The following is a 19,746-nucleotide window of genomic DNA, read 5'->3' on the forward strand; positions in this document are numbered from 1 at the left end:
TTTTTCTTGCTCTGGTTGAATTTTCTCATTTTGATCAAGCAAAGCAACTAAAACATGTGTCAATCATATCTGTGATTGTGCTCTGTCAGCTCAGATCTATTTAGAAGGAACAATCCTACATGAGTTTTGAATCAAAGACATTCCCCAATCTCAGCTGTGTGAAGGGAAAGTGGTCATTTGGTGCAAAATCAAAATTGGTTTTACCAAGCCCCCAAATTTCTGCAGTTGGAAGAGGGGAATGGAATAATAAATAATATCAGGCCTGCATTCCAAAAAAATACTCACATAGCAGTAGGTCCCATTGTAATCAATAGGACTTTATGTTTCGAGTAAACAGGGTTAGGCTCATGCTGTAGGAAAAGAGTTAGTCTGCAAAATATTAAGTACAAAAACCATTTTTCAGAAGGTTTTCAAAACTGGGACTGCAAAGTACAAGACATGAATTTTGTTACAGAGCTCCAGCATGAATACAAAGTATGAATATATGCATGAAATGATGCATCCAATATTTGAGGAATTTGCAGGGAATATTAAAAGCAGGGAAAGTGAAATTTAAAAGCAGTATGTAGTAGCTGCAAAGGCAGAGAGGGCTGATCTGAAAGAAAATGCACACTGGCTGAATGTGATCAATGTAGTTAGCAAACAATACAGAAAGCAAATTGCACAGAGGAAAGAGGGCTGAAATAGGATCAGTAAATGCTTATAAATAAACAGTGGCTAGAGAGAAGGCCATCGACAAAAGAGGAGATTGGGTGGGGGGGTCAGATTCTAGCAAGAAACTGTACTTCAGAAATGCAGGGATGGGGGTGTGAGGTACCAAAGATGAAAGCCAGACTGCATGCTTGGGTGACAAGCTGAGAGAGCGGAAAGTACCAAAATAACTTTAGAAGACAAGCAAGAGAGAGTTGGTTTTAATAATCTGTCCAGAGTACTGCTATGATCCAGACAAAAAGAACGCAACTTCCAGTCAAGTACTTTTACATTCCATTTCTTTTAGTAACCTCTTCTCACTGAACTTAATGGGTGTCTCAAAACTGTTTAACTTTGGCTGGAGTCTGTCTCTGCTTAGCAGGAAAAAAAAAAACTGGAAATGAGGGAAGGACAAACAGACAGTGAAAAGCTAGCAGTGGATGGTGGTTCAGACTGGATGAGGAATGATGCAGGCAGAATTTAACCCCTACAATGTAAAGAATAAAAGCTCAAGGGTAAAACTGAGAGGAAGAAGGGGGGAAGCTAACTGAGTCAATTCCCATTTAATCGTTTTTAAGCTATCCTCTTTAATATGTCTTAAACCATGTAATCTCTAGAGATAATACCACATCTGCATGATGAAAGACAGCGCAGTGAGAGCCTCTGTTAATTGGTTTGCAGTGCACTGAGAGCTATTCCAACAATTTTTAAAATTAAAATGTTTATACGTATTTCAAATGATAAGGGCTTTCTTTTAAAAACTGTAGGGAGTTTTAAAGATTCATCATTTGTTTTATTAGATAGGTACAGAAACTTACACTTGGCCCACCTCCATGCATCTTCAAAGCCCTCACTGTAGCAACAAGAACAACCACACTAGGCACCAAGCCAGAAGCTCTGCATTTGATGTTGAAGAATTTCTCCATCCCAATATCAGCACCAAACCCAGCTTCAGTTACTGTTAGGAATAAAGGATTAGTTTAAGTTAGGCAGGATCAGAGGAAAAGTTTTCATTTGACTGTCATGACAACCCACCATACACACATATGCAGGAGCCTCTCCCTTCTGTAAGTAGAGAAACGCTTGGCACGACTAAGTATCGCTTCATAAAGACATGCTCCACATTCACTCTTCTAGAAGACAGTGAGAATTTTCACAGCCTTGGCACTTATATTGCCTTCCTGTCTTCTTTTTAAACCTCACTAACTTCTACTTTTCAAGGGACGTGGTGGCGCTGAGGGTTAAACCGCAGAAGCCTCTGTGCTGCAAGGTCAGAAGACCAGCAGTTGTAAGATCGAATCCACACGACGGACTGACCTCCCGTCACTTGTCCCAGCTCCTGCCAACCTAGCAGTCGAAAACATGCAAATGTGAGTAGATAAATAGGTACCACCATGGTGGGAAGGTAACAGTGTTCCATGTCTAGTCGTGCTGGCCACATGTCACGGAAATTGCCTTCGGACAAACGCTGGCTCTACAGCTTGGAAACGGGGATGAGCACCGCGACCTAGAGTCAGACACGACTAGACTAAATGTCAAGGGGAACTTTTACCTTTACATTTTTAACTTCTACTTTTCATAAGTTCACAATGAGAAAATTCACTTATGGGCAACTATGTATTTCTTGTAATATTTATTTCTTCTCACTGTCCTCCCCAACAGCTAGAATAAATAAAATTATGCTACTGCAGTATATCTCCAAAGCTATTCAGTTCACCTATTGTTTTAGAGTACATATAATCAAGATGTCTTCATGCAAAACTACCCTGAACATGCCTGATCTTGCCTGATATGAGGAAGCTAGGCAGGGTCAGACTGCTTAACATTTTGACGGGACTGCTAGATATAGAACACTATTTAAATATTATTTATTTATTTTAAATATTTTTACCCCACCTTTCTCCTTAAAATGACCCAAATGCCGTGCAGGTAAGTCTAGGAGAGCCCTTTTGAAACTGCGAAGAATCACTATAGCGTTGACAATAATGAGATAGATGGACAAATGGCCTGACAAGACAGCTTTTAAAAGGCAACTTACAGTATTAACAGATATGAAGTTAAAGCTAAATAAATTATTATATTTAAAAAGCACTAAACAGATATATTAAAACTCATAGTAAAAGCAAGATTAAAAACACAATTTATTTTATTTATTTTTATTTTATTGAATTTCTACCCCGCCCATCTAGACCAGTGGTTCTTAACGTGAGCAATAATGCCCCCCAGGGGGTGATTTCATTTTTCAGGGGGGTGGTAGAACGAAAAGGGGCGGTGTGGGGGCGAAATAACAGAAGGGGCGGTAGGGGGCGCTGGAATGAGCCAAACCTGTGAAGGCGACTGCAGCCGCAGTGCTGGCAGTAGATCCAGTGCTGTTGCTGCCGCCAGATGATCCAGCTCTTTCTACCTGCCACGTCTCGCCTTTCTCCTTTAGGGGAGCACTGAGTGTGGATCGGGTGGAAGGAAAGGGTCTCTTTGGTTCTCATCCTCACCCTGTGAAGCGCTGCCTTGCACCAGGGTGGGGAGGTAGACTAGGTAGGTAGGTAGGTAGGTAGGTAGGTAGGTAGGTAGGTAGGTAGGTAGGTAGGTAGGTAGGTAGGTAGGTAGGTAGGTAGGTAGGTAGGTAGGTAGGTAGGTAGGTAAGATATCATCACCTCAGGGAGGGGGGCGATGATAACTTCCTCAATGGCTCAAGGGGGGGTTTCTTTCAAAAGGTTAAGAACCACTGATCTAGACCAAAGGTCTACAAGTAAATCATGTCTATGTTCCTAAAACAGTGTTTTCCTTACCACATTTGAATTCATCTATGAGGATAAAATACGTATACAGAATAAGGGAACAGTGAGGACCTTGCAGAAGCAGGCTGAGACAGTTTGTGTGTTAGGGTTGCTGCCATACATGACGTATAATGAGGTGCAAGCCAACAAATGACATCTACAGATTTGTTGCTGCCAGAAGCACCAGGGATACTTGACAGTCTTGTGTCAATTATTCACAGGGAGCCTGCTCTAAAAATCCTTTGCATAAGAACACAAGAAAAACCATTATGGATCTGAGCAAAGTCCTGTCTAGTACAATGTTCTGTTCATGTAATGATCAGCCACTTGCCTACATCAAGTACAACATGAGTGTAACTGCACCCTCCAACTTGTGCTCACTAGAACTAATATACAAAGGCATCTTGCCTCTGAGGCTAAACACGACACACAGTCATACTGACCTGTAGCCACTGGTGGTCTTAATCCCCATAAATTTATCTAACCCCCCTTTAAGCCTGTCCAGGTTGGCAGCCACCTCCACATCCTGTGACACTGAATTCTACAATTTATTCATGTGCTGTGTAATCATCTTCAATGGATAATAAACCAGTTCTTATACAGTGGACTGGATTCAGGCGTAGTCATACTTAGAGCAGACCTACTAAAATCAATGTGGTGCAAACCTGCACTGCACCAGTAAATGTAAGCCCTCAGCTTACATTTACATTATCTAAACCTCATTCTGTATTATTTACTTAATATAGTTAGGAATAAGGTCTAGAATAAGTAGATTCATAGATCAACACAATATAAACCAATATGGAACTATTATTAGGTTTAGGTCACCTTGGGAAATATAATATATAAGTTTTGTTGTTATATATGGACAGATATATTAAGGTAATAGATCTCTGTGTGTGCATGTGTGTGTGATTTTCATTGGAAGCGTTTTGTGTTCTGCTGCAGCTTTCCACTTTTCAAAGTTCAATCTGTATGCCTATTACAATCATTTCCTAATACCTAAGCACTGTTGGTTGTTGGTGTGTACTTTTTTTGTTCAGCATAATCACTGGGAAGGTGTCAGAGGACACAGGGACTTTCTTTAAAAATGTTTTGCCTGCTGTGTTTTTTTTAAAGGGGAAAAATCCAATTTTTAAAAATTCTGAATCCAAAGGGTTGTAATTCCACATCTGAATTCTGAATCTAAATTTTGGTGCTAGAGCACATCTCTAATATTGAATGTTTCCCATCAGCGGGCCATTGGTATTTTGTTTTCCATATTTCTGGCACATATTTTTAGGAATTTTGACAGATTTGGTCTCTTGAAATAGTTTTATCTGTATCCCGTACAACACTGGTGATTTATTTCTTCCCTGTGCTTTCAGAGCAGTTTTCACTTCATTTTGTAGAACTGCAGGTTCTTCATCATTGGAGTCCTCTTCAAAGGAGTCTTTTTATCTTTTCTGTATAGGTCTTCAGTATACTGCTTCCACTTTTTTTTATTTTATTCTGGTCAGATAATGTGTTTTGCTATTGGTCTTTCAGCATTGTTAACCTAGGCTTAAATTTTCCTTTGATTTTTTTGGATCTTCTGGAACAGATCTTTTGCTTTTCCTCTTCTTGTGTTTTACTTATTTCGTTGCACTGGCCATTATGATAGTTCTATTTGTTTCTTTATGGTTTTCAGTTTGCTTTGATTCTTAATTCTCACATTCTGTGTTTCAATTGTATAGACTTTCCTTTCACCTCTTCAGCCACTAGATGTTCTTTCGGCTTCAATCTACTTCCATCACTAGAGACAGCACTATTTGTACTTGCCCTTTGCTCCCACAGCTGACTGAATGATTTCCAACCCGGGAGTGTCATCTTCTACAGTATTTTATTTCATTTTGGACTGTCTCATCATAGGGTTTTCAAGGTAAGAAAGGTTCAGCAGTGGTTTACCATGGCCTTCTTCTGCACAGTACTAACAAAAGTTAGCTTGAGTGTCACTGCCATTATTTGTGAAAGATGTTCCTCCAGTGACACTCTCTCCTGCTGCTGGTGCCCAATAGCTGACTTCAAGAAATCCCCCCCCCATTGGAACTATCCATTCTCTTCTTTTGATCTGGCTGTTACTTCTGAAGAGGGTGGATGCATCTTAGCTTCATGTGTTAACTGTGAACTTTCCACCCTGCATGGCCCTGCTAGAATCCAGGCTTGTAATGGAGTCTAGCCTCCTGATGGCATTGCTATTGGCTTTTCTAAAATACACAAATTATCTTACCATATTAAGGTCTAGATCCAAGAAGGGAAAATTCATTCCTTATTAATAAATAATCCTAAGCAGACAGTATATATATATATATATATATACATACTTCTTTACAATGCTAACTACCATCTTGCTTGACCAAGGCCCCCTCCTTAGTCCAATTCTTTGCAAGAATCCCAGAGACAGCAGTCATTAGGTGTTCCAATGGAAACTGGCCAATGGCTCATTGGTGATGCGTTATTAACTTTCTGCCAAGCCTTGAAAATGAAATTCTTGACTACAGTCTGAACCTGCAAATTTTTCAAAAAGCTTAGATCTACCTAGTCTTTAAGGCGGAACATAAAAAAGGCATGAAATCCACATGTTCAACAAATCCTGGTATTAAAAACAAATATGTTCCTAAATTTTTATGTGAACACAAAAGTGTTCACACAGACATTCCAGATCTTAGCCCTTCCCTGATTATCACTCATTTTCATGTTTCCCAATCTCCTTTGGAGTGAGGTGGAAACATTTCAGATATCAGAGTAGGCAAAAGGAGACAAAAGTGCAAGCCTATTAACTCAGCTTTTACAAAAGGAGAAGAAGTTTGGGAGACCTATTCCAAAAAATGAGTTTAATTTCTTAGTTTAAGAACTCAAGTGGGAGAAATACAGAGTTAGGAGGGCCAGCACTCTGAACCTCTGAGCAAGGAAGGAAACAGGATGCTGTATAAAAGCTGCTAGGATGAAGGCTACCTACTGCAAAGGAAATAAAACAGAGAGTAAATGTAAAGATAAAGCTCTGTGCCAAAACCATGTACTTTGAAACCTGTTTGTGCTCAAATATTCAGCACAATCACTTTTGTATTATTTCCTGCCTGCAAGTCAGAAAGCCAATGAAAACATAAGTAAGCAGAGGCCAACAGAGTAAGAAAGATTCAAGCTAATCCTAGTTTAACAATTATGTGATTAAAGGAGCTATTTATGCAATTATAGGTAAAATGGCAACTTGATTTATGTCAAGGCCCAATATATTCATGTTCTGGTGACAATGATTTACAAAAGAAGGGGTTAAACAAAGAGCATAAAAAGTAAGAACACATATCAGTATCGGCACAATCCAAAGTATTTCTTTGTAATGTGTGAAAGCAATTTCAGTGGCTGTAAGAGAGACTCAAGGGCATTATTAACCCTCATGCAACAGGATTTTTTAAATATAAAAATCTGTGCTGCGTAAGTTGTGGAGCATTGTCAGGGTGCAATGTGAGCTCCAGTTTGGGATATGCACTTTGTTCAGGTAAGTATGCAGAAATGCACCAAATCAGGAGTTTTTGTCTGATTCTAGACCAGTGGAGGCAAACCTTTTTCGGCTCAAACCAAAATGAGGGGGTGCCGCCTGGAAGACCAGAACTTGAACAGGAAGTGGCAGTTTCAGGGGGGATCATGGGGATGGACAGGAAGTTAAAGGGGGAATCATGGGGACGGACAGAAAGTTAAAGGACCAGAACAGGAAGAGAAAGGGGGAATCCCAGCTGCAGCCACTTCAAAAGGTTTGTTCCCACAACGGTGGGTGGGTGGGCCACTCACTTGCGTGCCAGAAGGGCTTCGTGTGCCAGATTTGGCACATGTGGCATAGGTTTGCCATCACTGTTCTAGGGCGACTACAGGGGAGAGTAGTGTCCTCCGGACACTACGTAATTCTTTCTCTTTCTCTTTCTCTATTCTGTTTTGTGTTAATGTTGGAAACTGTTATTTTAATTGTTAATTGTTTTTATCACATATTGTTTTTACTACATGTTTTGTGAGCAGCCCACAATAGACTATGTCTAAATGGGCAGCATATAAGCTCGCTCAATCAATCAATCAATCAATCAATCAATCAATCAATCAATCAATCAATCAATCAATCAATCAATCAATCAATCAATCAATAGCAAGGATTCTCTCTTCACCTGGAGTGACATAACATCACAATGGATCCTTTGTATCTTTCATTTGGTATCTGTCAGGTTAAAAAAGCATGGTCAACAATTTGTATGGAGGGAAGGGGAAATTGAAAGTAACACTGCAGACTGAGCTGGTTATGCAAAGGTAGAAGGCAAATAATAGCTGAACCCCCCCTCTCCTCTCCCACACCATTAAATCCCATGGTCTGCCCTGGACATGTCAACCACTGAGATTCCAGGGATAGCTCAGACAGAGGTCACCATGCAGTCTAGATATCTCCTTGCAACAGCTCTGCCAGCTGTTTTGTGGTGCCCCAGATCTACTTACAAATCCACAACTGGCAGCTGGGATAGGGCAGGTTTGAAAATTGCCTGCTGAGTAAACAGTAGCAGGAGGGTATCAGATCAACATTGGGGCAAAACAGGGATCCATCACAACAAGAGTAGCCACTTTCTTTACTGCTTTCTCTCAGTAGCCGAAGAAGTTATTGCAATGGCAGCAGAAGTTATTGCTCGATCAGATCTCCAGTTGTTGCAGCTCTGCTTCTCAGGACTGTCTAAAGCCAGTAGTTTAAAATACTTCAAAGGGTATTTTACTATTTTACTGGGAGGCACTCTAGGGCCAGCTGAATGGAGGGATACCCATAGTGGCAGCCCCAGATGCAGATTGTTTGTTGAGCCACAACACTCACTCAGTATGCCCAAATATGTCCCAGTCAATTTGATGATCTGACAATCCACCCGTAATCATTAGGGTAGGGATAAGGGGCCATAACAGCACTTCTACCTCATTGTACAACAGCCATTCTTGGCAACCTGTAGAGTACACAACAGGAGCCCGCCATCAGCTCCATCCCTCTGATTACAGTTGTCTATATACTACATGTTTGTTTATTTATTTATTTATTTATTTATTTATTGGACTTATATACCGCCCCATAGCGCTACAAGCACTCTCCGGGCGGTTTACAATTTTAATTATACAGGCTATACATTGCCCCCCCAGCAAGCTGGGTACTCATTTTACCGACCTCGGAAGGATGGAAGGCTGAGTCAACCTTGAGCCGGCTACCTGGGATTTGAACCCCAGGTCGTGAGCACAGTTTTAGCTGCAGTACAGCATTTTAACCACTGCGCCAAGAGGCTCTTAATGGCTGGCAGATGGTCTTTGGCTCCTTCTGGGTGTAGGCACGATGGTCTGGTGCGGTCCCAGGAGCAGCTTAGAACTGATTGTGGCTCATTTAGATGCATAGGGTTGTTTCATCAGTGACCCCACAAATGTTTTAAGGGCCTTTTTGTCACCTTTAAAATTTCACACTTTTGAGGTTTACACTTAAAATGCCATAAATATATAACTAAATATGTAACATGTGAAGAAACCTGAAAATAGTAGATTCTGTGTGAATTCTGAATTTCCTTCCAAATTATTTTTTTCTCCTGACCTTGGGCATCTAACAAATCTAAATGCATTGTGGAAGAGAACTAATGAGAAAACAGAACTTAGCTTTTCCTTCTTCAAACATTGCTATATTTGGAGAGACAACTTTCCAGAGAATATAGCTAAGGAAATAAATTAAAGTCCAGAATTAGATATGGTACAAAAGGGATATAAAGAGGCTCACGTACAAGAGGAAGATTGAAAGTCAAATTAAAGATGATACTTTTTTTTATTTCTGCTCTTTTACTAAAATAGCTACTATACTGTATATAATTCCATATATATAATTCTATTGTGGCATTCTGTTTTTTGTTTGTTTTTCTTTTAAAGAAACTGCTATTCTCAAGATTCAGCATTTATGGCTCCTATTGTCTACTTTTCCAATGCAGTTACAGTGATGCCTCGACTTACAAACTTAATCAGTTCCAGAACTCCGGCGGTAACTCAAAATGGTCATTAGTCGTAACACCATTTGCCATAGGAATGCACTGACATGCAATTAATCAGTTCCGGCCGAAGGAAAAAAATCACCAAAAAAATCCCCCCAAAAAACCAACCCCCCCCAAAAAAAACCACACAGTGCAAACATGGTTAATCTGTTCCAGCTGAAGGAAGGAAAAAAAGAAAGGAAGAAAGAAAAGCAAACGAACCATGCAAGACCCTTCAGAAATGCAAAACAAAACAAAGCAAAAAAGCAAACAAACCGTGCAAGACCATTTGGAAATGCACACACACACAAAAGAAAACAAAAAGCAAACAAACCATGCAAGACCTATCGGAAATGCAATTAATCCATTCCAGCCAAGAGGGGGAAAGCAAACAAACCGTGCAAGACCTTTCGGGAATGCAAAACAAGCAAAGCAAAAAGCAAACAAACTGTGCAAAACCCATCAGAAATGGGGAGGCACCAAAAGCAAACAAACCCTGCAAGACCCATCGGAAATGCGGAACCCCCCCCCCAAAAAAACAAAGACTGCAAGACCATCACAGCACAGAAACATAACCCCCAGCCCAAAACCACACTGCAAAACCCACCCAGAACAGTTTTTTAAAAAGCAGAAAGCAGCACCTTACCTTACCAGGCAGTCCAAAGCCTCCTCTGATCGCACACTCTAACTGCTGAGGCGAAAGAGCTACAAAGAAGCAGCCTCTTTGCCATAAACAGTTAGCACTTTGAGTTCCCCGCTTTTTTCCCCTGCCTTTTTCTGTTCATAATTCAAAGCTCCGGTCGCAAGTTGAAGCAAAATTTTGCAGCTGGAGCTGGTCATAACTTGAAATTGTCATATGTCAGGATGTTCGTAAGTCGAGGCACCACTGTATTAACATGCAACATACTGTAATGAGACAATTCCTTTTATAGAATACAAACTGTGCTCTGGCTGAAGCAGCTTATCATCTTTCTCAGTTTTTTTTAAAAAGAAAGCCACCAGAAAATATGTTTATTATGCTTAAAGCAGCTCCACATTAGCCTTGCACAGAACTGTACGTTTTGCTGTGGAAGGGCCCCGACAAAAGGCCATATGTTTCAGTCTGCAAGGACACAAATGAAACAGTGATAAGAAAATTAAATTTCCCTGGCAGTAAAATTTCTTGTAAACAAAGGCAGATTTTAATGAATGCGGTCAGCATTGACTATCAAAAGATCTAAATAAAAATGCAGCATACACACTGGAAGACCCTACTAAGAAACATGCACACTAGGCTAAGTTTCAGGACATGAGACTGTCAAGGCCAAATTCCAGAACAATGCAAGAGGAAATGGAAATTCTGAATTGCTAGCTGCCATCTACTTCCATGATGTAAACAGTATCTGTCCTGGTGCAGCTGTCAGCAAGGAAGCTATGGAAAGGAAAAGTTCAAAGTCACAGAAATACCTGAACTCTAACCTTATGCGCCCAAGGCATTTTGGTGGAGAAGAAATGGCTAGTGCTTATTGTAAGCAGTGGAGCACCAAACTGAGCAGCTGCCAAAACAAACCAGGATGGATCACGATTCATCCGAAAGGACACCAAGTTTGTTTGGGTTTTTTTGTTACTACAGCAGAAGGGTGAATGAACTAGCTGTTTGCACAATATGACCCTCTTTAAGGCTGATGACAGAACATAGTATTTTCATATCTTTTCAAGTGTTCCAAAAAGGTTCCATAAACTTTTCACTTTTCAGCATCCCACTCACTCAATATCTAAAACATCTGAGTTCCTCATAGTTCTATAACCCTCAAGCCTCCACAGCAAAAAGAAGAAACACACATTATTTAAAAAAACAATATTTAGCATTTATATGCTGCCTTTTGAGGGCTCAAAGCATTTCATCCTCCAGTCTATTTTATTTATTTAAGCATTTGTAAATTGCTTTTAGGACAAACTCCACATAAAGCATCATACAGAGAGGTATAAATCTCTGTTTATCTGTCTATCTGTCTGTCTCTTTACATATAATATATATAATATATACAATACATGTAATACACATATATATGATTTCTAAGTTCTGAAGTAAACTAACCAAACAACAATTCCTACTAGATAAACTCACAGTAGAATATAGGGCGGGCGCGTGGGCCTCAAAAAAGGAAAAGGGGTGGGAAGAGGGGGGAACGTCCCTTAAATAACCTAACATTCCCCCCACTCTTGCCCAATTTCTCTCGTGAGACCAAAAGGTCTCATGTTATCCGGGGGGAGGGCCAAAGGCGAGCCACACTGCCAAAGCCTTAGTTCAACAGCAGCTCGAGCATTCTTGCAGTAAAGAATAAATTTTATGTTAGAAAAGAAACAGATATACCCTTTTCTAATGGCAGGACTCAGGCCTGGAACATTTGAACTGATCTGAAAATGGAAATATCCTTTGACAATATATAAAATGTTGTTACTATAGAGGTCGAAAATGGCAAATGGCAAATTAAAATTTAAAGCACTACTCTCCTTTATCAAGATTCTCACTAATGTACAAAAGTTACTGAAATGAGAAATGACCATCACTTGAGTTTAAAAACTGTCAGTGTTAAATAGCTAAATGTTACTTTTCAATTAAAAAGCTTTTTAAAATGTACTTCATAGAATGAGCAGTACATAGCTCACTCCTGTTTTGTGACATAGGGGAAAGAGAACTGAAGCAAAATCAAATGTAGTGCTATAATGTATAACTCAAGTTTTTCACATGAGGTAAAGATGGCTGAAGGCAAGATGAGGCAAAGGGTATAAGGTAAAGGTTAGGTAGAGAAAATGGCTAGAAGTTATGACTTAGAAAATAAGTTCAAAATAGTTACAACTAAACTGTGTGTTCCTATAATTATGCACAGGCTTCCAGACCAACATGCCTGAGTTTCAATAAGCTCTAAGCATCGGCATTTAACCCTTTTAAAGGTTTGCAGCTGAACAGAAAAGATAAAGGCACTTTTTTGGAGAAGAAACGTACAGTAAGTGACCAGTGATACAGTTATTGTAACAGTGCAAGTTGCATTTGGAAGTATCACTGTCAACCTCCGGAGAGGCCTACACTCCAAGGTTACAATATCTAATCATCAGAATACCAGAGGTGTTAACTTTCAAAGCGGGGATCCTGCTTGGAAAAGGAGGAGGAGCCAAAATATCTGCACACTTGAGTCTCATGCACAGGGGTAGACATTCCGAGTGCCGTTAGTAGAGGGAACAACACACGTTACGCTACTGAAGAATGTGTCAGATCAGAATATCAGTGTCTTTGTCATTTGGTGCAAACATGCATGACACAGCAAGTTTCAAGCTCTCCATCATAATGCTGCAAAACTGAGTTCCAGCTCAGACCACAGACTGCTCCCAGCTGCTGACTGGCTAAAGTGATTTTTTTTCTTCAACAATTTATTTCTATGTCTATCTCTTCCTCTCTATAAGCCACATATAACCATATAATCCATCTATATTTGTCTAGAGACACACCCATTATCTATACAGAATCCACATATAGCCCGTATCTATGCATCATGAGGGATCCTGTCCCCACAATGCCCACTCAGTTGCCAAGATGCACTGAGATTTATTACAGTTTTTATTGTAGTACTGTACGTGGATGTAGTTTTATATTATTACAAAAGAAGAAAAGACCTAGAGCAACTATAAAGTCTCTGGTTCTCAATTGGTTGGCAGCTTTAGGTTTTATTTTGAGAAATGGAATCTGTCATTCTTACGCACCATCAAATTGTTCTCAACACATGGTAACCCTAAAAGGTGTTTTGAGGTATATGAACTGTTCAAAGAGTGGGTTACCATGGCTCCCCCCCCCCCCGGCCCTTGTGAGTCTCCATGACCAAAGTAGGAATCTGAACTCAGGTCTCCTGTGTCCCAGTCATACACTCTTATCTACTACACCATACTGTACTGGTTCTCTGGAAACTGTAATTAGAGAAGGCCAAATTACACGCTACACACAACTAAATATAAAAGTAACCCCAAAACCATTTTGTGAGAATAAAAAGCCACTTTCAGGAGGGAGCAACTGAGAGAGGAGGGTGAGGGGGCTGCCATTTCCAAATTGTCCTCTCAAGAGCCCCATGGGAGGTATCAAGTGCAAAGGGCCATCTTATTTCAGCCTAGTTCCAATCTTCTTTGATAATAATAGATTCAGTCCCACAACTGAGCAGGTTTTCACATAGCTGTTCTTATATTCAGCTCTGTCTGTATGAAGATAATAAATTGCAGAAATTGAGGGGGGGGGCTTACTACTATTCCCCTCCCCCCACGTTTCTAATTAGAACTGGAGAACTCCCTCATTTTGTGAATCGATAGAAGTGAGTTATGTGAAGCAGTGCCTTTGACAGTGTTGCTGAACTTGATTTATGAATTTCTAAGAAGAGAAAGAGAGAGACTGACCTCGCTTATTTTTTTGCCTGTGGGAGACAAAGAATTTCCCTGTGTTAGCTATATTTTGCACTGAGGGAAAATCTACTGAAATGCCTTCAATTGGGACTATAAATTACAATGAGAGATGGAGCAAAGCCGAGGTTTGTTAGCAGATGTCTGATGAACAGACACCTGCATCAATTATCTGTGGAGCAGTCTGCCTCAGTGTTTTGTAAAGACATACGTGAAAACAAATATTAAAAAGCAAACTGATGCACCCACATTTCAGCATGGAGACTTAAAAGGAGCAAACAGTCTTTCACCTAACAGAAGGTACAGAGACTCAACTCCAAAACTCTTGGCATCTGCTAATACTTCATTCGTATCAGGGCAACGGAAACTTTGACCCTTCCATTGTTCAGCATGTTGAGTTCCAGACCTCTCAGCCAGTAGGGCAAATAGTTAACAGTTATGGGAACTGTAGTCACCCCTGCTTGGCATGGTATTAGAGACCTAGACTGGAAACAAAATGCTGCCTTTTGATGTCTAGCTTGGTTAGCTTATCTAGCAGGTCTGTTTGCAAGCTAGCAGGCAGTGTTTGCAGTAGCTGCTGCAGTGACAAGTTTTGTAAAATTATCTCACAAGAGACTCAACTGTGGAATGAAAAATGCCAGCTACCACAGCCTAGTTTTTACTACATCCCCAAGTCCACTTTGTCTCTGGGCATAAGTCAAGGTCGTATTCTTGAGTTACAAAGCACAGTTTGAAGCTGTATAGATTAAGGACTGCCTGCTCTTTCTCCTTATGCGTATATCTATGTGACAGTTGAGATCTTCCCTGGTGTAATTCTCCCCCCCTTCAGAAGTCAGGCAGGTGGCTATCAAAGAAAGGTGTTTTTTCTCTCTCTCTGTTCTCAGAAACCTATTCCTTTATCTCTCCCCATTGTCCTTGGGAAGCCCAATCAACTCTTGAAGCTTGCAGTAACAACTATATACTGATAACATCCAGCTGTATCTCTCTCTACCCCAAAGTTCTCTGGCTTACCACCTGGCTGTGTTCCGAAAAAAACATTTTTAAAGAACAGTAAACTGCAGAGCCAGCTCATGAACTTGCAGTCGAACATACCTGCAGGGTATCAAAGCCCTATTTTGACCTTCATAGCCATGCCATTACTATGTGAAGGGAGGCAGCGGCAACGGCTCTGGACTCACAAGACTCGGACCCTGTATTCCCTCCACAACCCAGCTTCTAAATCACACAGGGAGCCCCTTCTGAAGAAGAGGCACCCCATTTCGTACCTCATTGCTTGATATATAGTTGGAAGGGAGGCGGAGCCTACAGGGGACCTGATGGTTTGGACAAATCAGCAGACGCAGCCCTATTGTTCCTTTCCTAGGGCTAGGAAGAACACTAAAGTACACGTGAAGTGCATCCCTCCAGATGTTTCTGGAATGCAGCTTCCAAGCATTCTTCACCACCAGCTCAAGCTGATGGGAGCTGTAGTCCAACAAAGCTTACTCTGCCAACCCTTCGTATAGGGGTTTAAAAAAATTTAAAATATCTCAAGAAAATACCTTAAAAATGACAATGTGACTAGTTACAGCTCCCTCTTGGATGTATGAACCTAACTCACCACTTATGCTTTGTATCTTTAGAAGAAACATCACCTTAAACAAGCTGAAAAATATTGCCCCAAATCTTCCACACCACTGTTATTGCTATGCCAGGAATAAGATCTAGGCAACACAAAGAGTTAGCCAGTCTGGATATGAATGTTTTATTTTATAGGGTGTTTTCATAATGAAGCAACTTGGAGTTGAAAATTTGGAACTGATAGTTTTTGGGTTGAAAGATATCAATATACGTGTTTGTTGATTGTCAAAGCCTTTTTCTTGAAAGCTGATTCACCTAATGAGAATATTATCTAGCAATAATAATGGATCTTAGATTTTTCTGAGGTAAAAAGTACACTGTAGTCCTCACTCCTCATTTGTCTTTGCATTCCATAACTTGATCATTAATAACCTTAATTCTAAAATCAGGTAATGGCCCAGTTTTCTCCATTGTCTAGCTTGAGAAGAGACACAGCTGGATAAAGTGAAACAAGTCCACTGGGCCTTTCTTTTCTTTTTTTAAAAAAATATGATGCAGTGCCAAATGATACTCCTTTATATTGAAAAGATTATTTCCCACAAGAGATAATTATTTGCAGAGGTTTGCTCTTGCATTATTGTGGGGAGGGGACAAAACAGAAACAGAGGAAAATGAAACCAGTGACTGAATGAGTAATTCCTCTAGATAACATCTGGTATGTTCTGTCTTCTTTTACCCACCCCTTCATGGCTTTGGAATTGTGTTTTCCCTGCCGCCCCCCAGCACTTGGCCCCAAAACACTCTGCTGCCAAACTCAGACCATGCCTACATTCTGACAAAATACAAGAAGTCAGAGAGAGGTACAGAAATAAAACCTTTTTATTTTCGTGTGCTTCATTCTCTTCTTGCCTTTCAGATTTCTGACTTACATCCATATGTGTCTGCCACCAGTAATTGCTGTACTCTAGTTCTTCCCCCTGCCATCCCCAATGTCAAGGGCATGATTTCTTGGCCCTTTTCACATCAGGGGCTGCTGCAGACAGACAGCAAGGAAGAACACAAAATTGCTAGACAATATGGAAGCAAGGGGAATGGACAGACAGCTAACATCTGTTGTGGCTGTCATAGATGTATGACAGTTCTAGCCCATCAACCCAGAGTATGATTCTTACCAAGCTTCATAGCAATTTCCATCTGCAAATGGGAGCCTTCTCCACCTCACTATGTGCATATATTGCAAAGTGTTTTGTTTTTGTTCTTGATTTTTTTTTGGGCTCAGAAGAAACGTAAAAGATTGCCTATAGTGCAGTGCAGGGCCTGCAGTTAATGCACATCTTCCTACTAGGGCTGCTGTATTCATGAGATCAATACTCGTGTTCTCACTAATCGGCTGCCTGAAAATACTAAAAATTAAAAACAAAAACAAAAAACAGAAATATATGTTTCTAAGAGGTACTACTGGAATTAGCCATTAGAGGGGACCAGAGACTATGCTATATACTGTATAGGGTTTGTTAGCTGTGATTTCCAACATCCGTGGTAGAGAGGCTTGGACCGGAAACCCTGCAGAAACTGCTGTCCTACTATACTAATTTAAAATTTGGTTCAAAAGACTTTAATTTTATTTATTTATTTATTTATTTATTTGTTTGTTTGTTTGTTTGTTTGTTTGTTTTGCTGCAGTAGCACACTAAGAAGGCATGATGTTTTCCAAACCTATGCAAAGATTTGTAGCCTCAAAAGAGAGGGAATATTATGACATACGATAGGCATAGGAGCTAATGTTCTGGAACTGTCAATGCATGGTAATGTTTCAGGGAGGTCAAGCTTCAAAGAACAATCATAAAGAGCTCTGAAATTCTACCAAAGAAATTCTGCAAAGTGTTTTGCTATATACTTACATACATATATACACACATATATACTGTACATATATACATACATGTCTGTGTGTACTGAGTATTATTAATTTCCTTCTTTTAAATACATACTATTCTATTTTTATAATGTGATTTATAAGCCTTTTGCTATACCCTTTTGAGTATGGCTATGTATAAGACTATTCTTGAAATATGACTGTGTATGTGCTGCACTCGTATGTGCCAAGCAACTACTGTTCATCCATTCTAGCCTGATGAACAGCTTTATAAAGAAGGTAAATTATTTTGACATTTTATTAAAGCTTACTTATGCTTAAGCTTAACAACATTCACAAAGCCTCCCAGAATTTCACCAATTATCTGCTAGTGCAATAAGAGAAGTGAATCCTATCATACAGCACTTGGGAGTATTCTGATTTTATTATATATGTTGGAAACAACAGCAAAAAAATCTCTTCAATAAAACTTCCATTAAAAATATACAAATCTGAAACTAATACTCTTTTTTAAAAGAACTAGAAATAATGATGGATTTATTTTGTGACGAACAGCAAAGACAAAATACATAAAATTGTATTCTCTATTCAATGGTTATGGCCCAATATATTTTTAAAAGCCGTACATCTGTCCCTGCCCTTGACTTATTATATAACTGTTCCATAGTTACTAACCATTCAAGAATTTCATGAGATTGGGCACGCTTCCAAACTGTACACAGTACTGTACTTTTATGCATTCTAAAGGCCAATGCATACCTTCAGTTCTGGCATGGTGCTGGCATCATTTGATCATTGTGTTTTTATGTCACTTATCTGAAATCTCTGTACCAGAAAATCAGGCAAACCATGCTAGGGAAAGCCCAGTCGTAGCCTTTCCCAGTCTGATGCTTTCCAGATATACTGTACTACCAATCAAAATGATAATCCAACACTATTTAAGGAAACCAGGTTATTAAAAGATTGCACATGGGGAAAGGATAACTGTGTTACTAATTCTCTCCCTGAAACAGTGTAAGTGATAAAATCTTGCAGCCTTGCAGACTCTTGCAAACTATCAGGACGGACCATTCCAACGCTTGAACTGGAAAACTAGAGATGCTTGAGAATTTTATCTGGGATTGCATTTTTTCACTAAGTCAGCTGATGCATACTTCTGGGTCACTAGCTGATCAGAAGGTGATTATCCTTCAGCTTTTACATATCTCCACATTTTTGGGACATATTCCTTGATTCAAATGTATCAAAATGTGTGTGTGCATGTAAATCCTAAATGTGTATTTCTCAGTTAAAATGCACACAAAAACATGTATTTCAGGAGCAAATGAATGAAAAATTCGTGAAAAATACAATTTGCAAGGAACATGTTAAAAAGCATGTATGAAGACACAAGAAGTGATATTTTCATGAGTCTTTTTTAGTGCACAGACTAATGTGGAAAAAAAGATAAATGGATCATTGAATGAACACATGCAGAATTGGCATGGCCAAGAAACAGATTTGTCTCTTGATGTGTACTGGAATTTTTTCCAGAAATGTATTATTCTGTGCCATCTGGAAATTTGGAAACTAGTTTTAGAAACTATGGATCTCCTGGGCCCTAAACACTGTTACTAACCTTTTGCACTTATATGTTTTTCATCTACATGAGTTATTTTAATCCTACTGGAGGCTGGATGTCATCATGGCTATTTCAGCTTTGAAGTGTCTACTCTAAACAATAATAATCTTAGAAATGCATAGCTCAAAGAGACCCTATGGATTCTCGAGTCCAACCCTTATCAAAGAGGAACAGTGGGGAATCAAACTGCCAACCTCTGGCTTTGCCTAAACTACTCAGCTATCTAGTAGATCAAAATGTTATGTTATATCCAAACCAGTTATCTTCTTCAGCCAAGAAGTTTATTTTCCCATTTATTGACCTTGAAAGAATAGGCATTAACAATTTGTTTTGATTCCTAATATATGAATGAATTATCCTAGCTTTCTGCCTTTTACATGTTTTATAATTTCTTGGGCTAGTATTCTACTGAATACTTGCTGAGTGAAAAGTCTCATCAGTCTAATAATACAGAATGGTGCGACTTGTGCAGGTGGTGCCATTGGGCAAGTGGCAATTACTAAAAGTTGCCCTTTCCTTGTATAGCAACCGCACATGGACCCACTAGCGTGGTCGTAAGACCAGATAGGCGGGATATAAATAAAATAAAAATAAATAAATAAGCTAGTGGGACTCCCTGCTTAGTGGAAGCTCAATAGGACACTGGCCTAGGTGTTTTTTCATTTGTCTTTGGTTTCCCTAAGTGTGTTTCAGTCCTTTGTAATTTTCTATATTTGATGTCATCTTATTTTCCTATTTTGGTTTCTCTTCTAGGGATAGGCACAATTAAAAAACAAA

The 19,746-nt window shown here is 39.6% G+C and overlaps 1 protein-coding gene across 1 annotated transcript in view; it reads right to left on the bottom strand.

Annotated features, from left to right (window-relative positions):
• MTHFD1L (methylenetetrahydrofolate dehydrogenase (NADP+ dependent) 1 like) overlaps positions 1-19,746 on the bottom strand; it is a 190,607-nt gene that overhangs the window by 85,212 nt on the left and 85,649 nt on the right. Inside the window, exon 21 of the mRNA XM_072995277.2 lies at positions 1,509-1,648. Within this exon, the coding sequence (XP_072851378.2) occupies positions 1,509-1,648 (140 nt within the window). The remainder of the gene's footprint in view (positions 1-1,508; positions 1,649-19,746) is intronic.

The sequence above is a fragment of the Pogona vitticeps genome, chromosome 1 (assembly GCF_051106095.1).
Source record: "Pogona vitticeps strain Pit_001003342236 chromosome 1, PviZW2.1, whole genome shotgun sequence".
Classification (NCBI taxonomy): domain Eukaryota; kingdom Metazoa; phylum Chordata; class Lepidosauria; order Squamata; family Agamidae; genus Pogona; species Pogona vitticeps.